The sequence below is a fragment of the Miniopterus natalensis genome, chromosome 4 (genome assembly GCF_054644295.1).
Source record: "Miniopterus natalensis isolate mMinNat1 chromosome 4, mMinNat1.hap1, whole genome shotgun sequence".
Classification (NCBI taxonomy): Eukaryota; Metazoa; Chordata; class Mammalia; order Chiroptera; family Miniopteridae; genus Miniopterus; species Miniopterus natalensis.
In genome coordinates, this window is record NC_142084.1 from 99,709,730 (window position 1) to 99,716,800 (window position 7,071).

At 57.5% G+C, this 7,071-nt stretch overlaps 1 protein-coding gene across 1 annotated transcript; it reads left to right on the forward strand.

Moving 5' to 3' along the window:
- The first annotated feature begins 374 nt into the window (after window positions 1-374).
- COX19 (cytochrome c oxidase assembly factor COX19) lies at window positions 375-4,993 on the forward strand. Its single transcript, XM_087817048.1, has 3 exons — window positions 375-481; window positions 734-845; window positions 4,507-4,993. Exons 1-3 carry the CDS (start codon window positions 400-402, stop codon window positions 4,580-4,582), a joined length of 270 nt encoding a protein of 89 aa, XP_087673174.1. The 5' UTR covers window positions 375-399; the 3' UTR covers window positions 4,583-4,993.
- Window positions 4,994-7,071: the final 2,078 nt, after the last annotated feature.

The following is a 7,071-nucleotide window of genomic DNA, read 5'->3' on the forward strand; positions in this document are numbered from 1 at the left end:
TAGCTGGACACAGAGACCCCCCAGGCTGCCAGATGTGCCTGTAGCCTGCCCTGGGGCTGGTGTGGACAGAAGCTGTGTGTCCTTGGGCAAGTTGCGGAACCTCTCTGGGCTCGTTTCCTCCGCCACTGGGTTGCTGTGAGGGGTCAGAGGGGCTGGGGCTGGACAGGGCCGGGCAGAGCGAACGGGATCCCACGCGGGGTCAGGGCCTTTCAGAGCCGGCGGCGGGGAGCTTGGCAGGGAGCTTGGCGGGGAGGGGCGTGGCCGAGATGGGCGTGGCCGAGATGGGCGTGGCCGCGCGGGAGGGGCGTGGCCTGGGCTCGGCGCGCTCGGCGCTCGGCTGGTCGGCTGGTCGGCCTGCGCAGCGCGCGCGTCGCTCTCAGAGGCTCCGGCGCCGCCATCATGTCGACGGCCATGAACTTCGGGTCCAAGAGCTTCCAGCCGCGGCCCCCGGACAAGGGCAGCTTCCCGCTGGACCACTTCGGTGAGCGGGGGGGGAGAGGGGGTGTCTCGGGCCGTTCTCGCGAGATGTCAAGTCCATGAGTCACTTCCCGGGTTCCGCGGCCTGCGGTTTGCTGAGCTGGCGCCCGTGGAAGCCCAGGCCTCGGGAGGAGTTCGGGGGCTGTTGTGCCCGGCGTTTTACGGGGGGCCCCGCAGGCACAGCCCGGGCCGCGGGGGCGGGCGCGGCCGCGAGCCGCGCAGACGCAGACGCAGTGCTGCCGTCCCTCCCGCCCAGGCGAGTGCAGGAGCTTCCAGGAGAAGTTCATGAAGTGTCTGCGCGAGAACAGCTTCGAGAGCGCGCGGTGCAGACACGCGTCCAAGGACTACCTGGAGTGCCGGATGGACAGGCGAGTGCCGCGGGCGCCCCGCCAGGCCCCGCCCCCGGCCCCGCCCCCGCCCGCGGGCCCCGCCCCGCGACGGCCCCGCCCCTCCCGCGACTCCGCCCCCAGGGCCCCGCCTCCCGGCCTCTGGCCACGCCCCATGCCCCTTCCAAACCCCCACCTCCTGTCTCAATGGAAAACTGCTTTTTTAAAAAAATATATAACTTTATTGATTTTAGAGAGAGGAACACCAATGATGAGAGAGTCATGATCAGCTGCAGCCGGCAACCGGGGCATGTGCCCTGACCGGGAATCGAACTGGGAATCGAACCCAGATCACCTGGATCCTAGGTCGACGCTCAACCGCTGAGCTACGCCTGGCTGGGCTGCTTTCTTTTTCTTTAAAAAATGCCTGCTACCTTGTGTTTTATTTTATGTTTTAAATGTGTCTTTATTGACTTCAGAGAGAGGAAGGGAGAGGGAGAGAGAAACATCAGTGATGACAGCGATCAGCCGCCTCCCACACACCCCCCTGGGGATCGAGCCCGCAACCTGGGCCTGTGCCCTGACGGGGAATCAAACAGCGATCTCCTGGATCCTAGGTCAATGCTCAACCGCTGAGCCATGCCCTCACCCGAGAATATTTTTCCCCATTAATTTTTAGGGGAGTGGAGAGAGAGAAAAGAAACATCAATGCGAGAGACACATCAATTGGTTGCCTCCCGTAGGGGCTCAGATCAGGCCTGCAATCCAGGTATGTACGTGCCCTTGACCAGAAATTGAACTCGCCACCTTCTGGTGTACTGGCCAACGTTCTGACCACTGAGCACACTGCCCAGGGCCCTGGACGCTGCTTTCCCAGAGGCCCTTGCAGCACACGGTCTGCTCCCCCAAGACCTGGGACCCAAGGGGAGCCTTTCCTGGCAGGGTCATGTTACACAGGCAGCATTCCTCCCAGTAATTCTCTGCAGACCTGGGTGGGTGCAGTCATTCAGGTTTCAGGATCATACAAGTGCTGTCGAGTGAAAAGACAAAGGTTGTGGGCGCGGGGACTTGCATCCCCTTTGCAGATTGCACAGATACCCACTGTGTTGTTTGGTCATTTGGAATGTGACAGGTGATGGGAAGACAATAGGCTACTTAAGAAACGTGAAAGGTGAATGGCTTCCCGGCTTCGCCCCAATTCAGCAGAGCTCAGGTAGACACAACCACAGTGCTGACCTTTGGTCCCTCCTCCTGACCATCTTCTCTCTAACCAGGGCCAGCAGAGGGTCTTGACTTTAAGGGACCGTGTCATTAGGTTGGGTTCACTGGATAATCCAGAGTAACCTCCTCACCCCAGAATCAGCTGTGCCCCCTCTGCTCGCTGAGGTGGCGCTCATGGGCTTCAGGGACGAGGATGCCATCGGGGGTCCTTGTTCCCCCAACCACAGCAAAGTGGCAGACCGAAATTTTGAGAGCTGATGGCCAGGTGCTCTCTTCACCAAGATGTGGTGAGGATTTGTGACTGTCGGCCTGACTTGTGTGTCTTGGGAGCCCCACTGCTCTGGAATTACTTTAACCTGCTGCCAGCCTAAACTGTGCTGGCCCAGGTTTGCCATTCTGAGGATGTTTTCCTGAGGGTTATATGACAGACCTCTGGGTTTTGTTGACCTGTCCCTCAGAGCCCTGGATGCGTTCTTACTCCTACGTAGGACCGCTCACCACCAGGTCGGGGACACCTCCCGGCCAGCATCCAGAGTTCGGAGGCTACGTGGCCCCTGCTGTCTGAGCCTCAGTCCACCTTGGCTTTTCAGCTGCCCTTTAAGTTCTGTGCTTTGTTGCCGCAGGTTCCCAGGATCTCGACCTCCCTACCACCCCACCCTGTTCCCAGCCACAGGCCCCTGCCAGGCCCCACTCTCACCTCTCCCATGAAACTTCCTGCTGCGGCCCTTCCCGGTTGTAATCTGAAACCAGTGAAGAGCCTGCAGACAGGTCCACATTGGTAGGTGGCAGGTGTAATAAGCAAGGAGCTTACCTACCAGGCTTGTCTTGGGTGGTGGACAAGGGTTTCCCACACCCTCCTTCCAGAATCTGAAAAGTTTATGTGGAGGCCTTGACGGGTCAGCCACATGCACAGGGGACCTTGACGGGGCTCAGTTACTTGTTCAGGAGGCCTTAACACAGATCAGCCATATGCACAGGGGGCCGTGATGGGGGTCAGTGAGTGCACCCCGGCCATGTGGTCTCATCACCCCATTTCTGTCTCAGGGCTGTGTCCCTGGGCAGCCTCTAGTGGTGGGAAGGCAAGTGGAGCAGGTATTCCAAGCACAGGGGAGGGGTGGGGAGCCTCTAGTTGCCCATGTCCAGCTTGTGGGTCAAACCAGCAGCCATACTTCCTGACCCTCCAGACAGGAGAGGACCCACCATCTCCTGAGCTTTGTAAAGTTGGTGCCTCAGCCTCGTGTTTGCTGGGTTTCTGTTTGGTTTTCCTCGTGCATGTGTTTCTGTTCCTGCCAAATGCTGGCTGCCCGAGGGCCCTGCCTGCGTCAGTGCTGGGTCCTGCTGCACCAACAGTCTGTGCAGATGGAGAAGTCTGCGCCTTCTGGCCCGACCCCAGTTCCAGGCACACAGAACAAGGCATGGGCTCACCCACACACCACCCCAGGGGCACTGGTGCCAGAAACAGGCTGCTGTCCAGGTGGACCATCCTGCTTGTCCAGCCCTTTTGGGGACACAGACAAATAACTTAATCTTTGTAGACTTTTTAAAAAAATATACCTTTATTGATTTCAGAGAGAAGGAGAGAGACAGAAACATCAATGAGAGAGAGTCATTGATCGGCTGCCTCCTGCACGCTCCCTACTAGGGATCGAGCCCACAACCTGGGCATGTGCCCTGACCAGGAATTGAACCTGTGACCTCCTGGATCATAGGTCAATGCTCAACTGCTGAGCCACGCTGGCTAGGCCATAGACGTATTTTTAAGTGGATTCTGGCTTTTTGTAATGGAGACTGTCCAGCACACACAGGAGTAAAGAGAACAGCCCAGTGAGCCCCTGCCCTGGTCCCCCAGCATCAGTAATTGCCAACATTTCTTCATTCTTCTTTCACCTCCCTGCCCCCTTCCATTTGTGTCTCCCCTGCTCAAGTCTTTGGAAGCAAGCCCCAGACTTCCTGGCTGTATGAAGCGGTTACGGTTAGTTTTCCAAATGCGGACGGCTGTAGAGAGCTGGGGGAACTTGGGGAACAGGCTGTTTCCTGGGCTGTTGTGTCTGCAGAAGTGTGCACGGGCCACAGGACCTTCAGAATTGTGTCTGAGCCTCGCAGGTGTTCCTAGGTGTCCAGTGTACCTGGGGGCAGCTCACCTGCCAGGGTTGTGGGGCTGCATGTGCTCAGTGCTGGAAGGTGGGGGGGTCGTGGTGGGGAAGTGGCATGTCTGGGAGGTGAGTGGGGGGCCTCTGAAAGCTGCTGTCCCCCACTCCCCAGGTAAAACAGAACACAGACCCCCACCCTTTCCTGGGAGTGTGAGCAGGAGGCAGGAGGGCCTCCGGGGCTCAGCAGGCGCCTGTGTGGCCTGAAAGATACAGTGGGAGGCTGGGGGGACCCAGGTCTGCAGCATGTTTAGGTGGGATGGTAGCCAGTCAGCCTGGACAGTGGTCTTCATTCCTCCGTTGCCTTGACACCTGTCTGTCCATCTTTCTTTTAGGCAACTGATGGCACAGGAACCACTGGAAAAGCTGGGGTTTGGAGATTTGATGGATGGAAAAGCAAACAGACGCTAAATGTTCCTGGGAGACCCCAGCTGGTCATCTGGGACAGAGCTGTGTGCTGACCTGTCACCCCGATGGTCATTTCTGGGTGGTGTGACTGAGAAAGGGGCGTCCGCATGCCCGCAGAACACCTTGGGTGTTGCCCACAGCTAGGAAGCAGCTAATCCTCTGAGCCTCCCGGGTTATTTGGGGAAATTATCCTTCCTTTAGATTCTCATTTCCCTCAAGAGTGTTAAGTTCTGACTTTAAATCCATGTGTGACGGGGTCCCTGGGGAGGCCTGTGACGGTGATGACCGAGGGCCCTGTAATGTGGGGGCCTCTTCTTGTGACACTGGATGTTCGTGAATTTCAGAAAATTGTTCTCTAGCAAAGTGGTTTTCTCTCTTTTTTTTTTTTTTAAACAATAAAAATGCAGGACCCAAGAGTGTCTATAGTATGTTAGAAAGAGATGTAAAAAACTGTAGGAATGTTTGTACAAAAGAGAAACTCGGACGGACAAATCCGGAACTAAGGTGATTGGTCACCAGCCTGTGGTTCAGTTCTGACTGGACCATAATCATGTCTCACACGCTCAAAACTAAGCCAGGACATGGGGGACCCTAAACAGAGCTCCCGCCAAGTTACGATGCGCACTTTAACCTCACCAGAGCCTGGGAGGCAGAAACTGACTAGAGCTAGAGACAAGGCCAGGATTTTTACTCTAGTGAATGTGTTTTCACATGAGCAGCAGCCCTGGGACTGTTCTCAGATAGAAAAGGCTGGTCTGCTGACTCCGCATGCCAGCTGGGTACAGAGATAGACACGGGTGCGTGTGTGTGTGTGCATGTGCTGTACATGTGTGCGAGTGTGCGCCTACATGCAGACATCTCAGCTCTGAGCACCGGGGCCTGGAAGCAGCGAGGCCCAGCAGCCAGGCACACAAAAGGACGGCTCCTGGAAGAAGGGCCGGCTCCAGGGCCAGGGAGTGCAAGACGAGCCTGGACGATCAAGTCAGAAACCAAGGAGATGTTGAAAGGGATGGGGTTGTCCAGGGAGCAGGAGGAACGGAGAGAGAGGCTCCCGACGGCTGGGGCTGGGACAGTGTGAGCGGCAACAGGGATTGTGCTGGGTTACAGCCCTAGAATAGGCCACTGCCCAGGGGTCCACGCTGGTGTGAATAATTGAACGAGTGTGTCAGTGTGGGGGGAGGCGGGACAGCTCCTACAGCGCTGACCAGTGTCGAGGGACCAATGGGGACTGGTCACCCTGGGCAAGCGCTGCAGCAGGAATGGGTGCCAAGAGGAGCAGCATGGGTGTGGAGTTGGGTGGAGTGTGGTGTGGATGGGATGCTGGCCTCGGCTGGGGTACCTGCCCTCAGGCACTTAGTGACTACAGAGGGAGTGATGGGGACCACGGTGGTCACCGTAGCCGAGTGGTCACCCCAGAGTGAGGCTCCCCCGGCTCGCTCTGACCTGATGCCCTAAGAGGGCATGGGTCACCTCTGGCTTTCTTCCCAAAAGCGCATAACCTCAGTCTAGCCTTGTGCGAAGTGATGAAGCCCAGCACTCAGAAGTGACAGGTCCTCGTGACAAACGGCTGTCCCAGAAGGGAGGCCCCGCAGCCCTGGACCAGGCGGGACACGGGCAGGCGCAGGTCCATTACCAAGGGGATGCATAGGATGCCGTGTGGAGAACTGGACATGTGAACTATTTTTGCAACTTCTTGGAAGTCTGAAATTATTTCAAAATGAAAAAAAGTTTGCATTAAACTCTTTGCAGTTGAACTTCCTACAGACATTGAGTAACTTCTCATCTGAAACACCCAGTGAACTTGAAGCGGGGGCGATGCGGCCACACTGGGCCTCGGAGCTGGGAGGGGAGGCGGACGAGGGGCAGCCTGGAAGCCCGTGGGGGGCAGTCGGCAGCTTCCGGACCCTGCCTGGGTTTTCTAGGCCTGAGCTGCTAAAAATGGACGCTGGGGAGCCAGACGTCCTGCCCGCTCCTCCCAAAGCTGCCAGCAGGTGTTTTGGCAGCAAACCCCTGGTTATGTAAAGACCGCATGTTGTGTCTCTTGTACACCTGTCGTCATAAACCAGCAATGCTGGTAAAAGCCACCGAGTCTCCAGGACGTTCTCCAAGTGTCCTGAGGCAGGAGGGGAGTCGGCAGCATGGTCAGGTCTGGGCCCTCCTCCGCCTGGCCCACACAAGTCACGTCGGGTCGGGGCGCATGGATGGCGTCTCGCGTTCCGGAACCTGTGGCACTTGCTTGTTGGCAGTGACGGCGAGGACAGGTTGGAACCCGCCACTGCGTGCGTGACGCGGTCCCGGTCTCGCAGTGTCTGTCCGCCTAGAAGGCTCCCGGTCGGTGTGGACGGGAGAGGTCCCATGTCCTGCACAGTGATGTTCACGACGCCCGCCCGGGACGGCCTCGCAGACTGTGCGGCCCTCCTTGCAGTTTTCTTTACAACTATTTCATAACAAGCACGTCTTGTTTTTATAGAAACAATGAAGTCATTAGTTTA

Excerpts from the sequence above, each read along its gene's own strand:
- COX19 (XM_087817048.1), top strand. The coding sequence starts at position 400 with ATGTCGACGGCCATGAACTTCGGGTCCAAGAGCTTCCAGCCGCGGCCC. Across the intron at positions 482-733 it reads CTTCCCGCTGGACCACTTCG|GCGAGTGCAGGAGCTTCCAG; the intron begins GTGAGCGGGGGG and ends CCTCCCGCCCAG. Across the intron at positions 846-4,506 it reads CTGGAGTGCCGGATGGACAG|GCAACTGATGGCACAGGAAC; the intron begins GCGAGTGCCGCG and ends TCTTTCTTTTAG.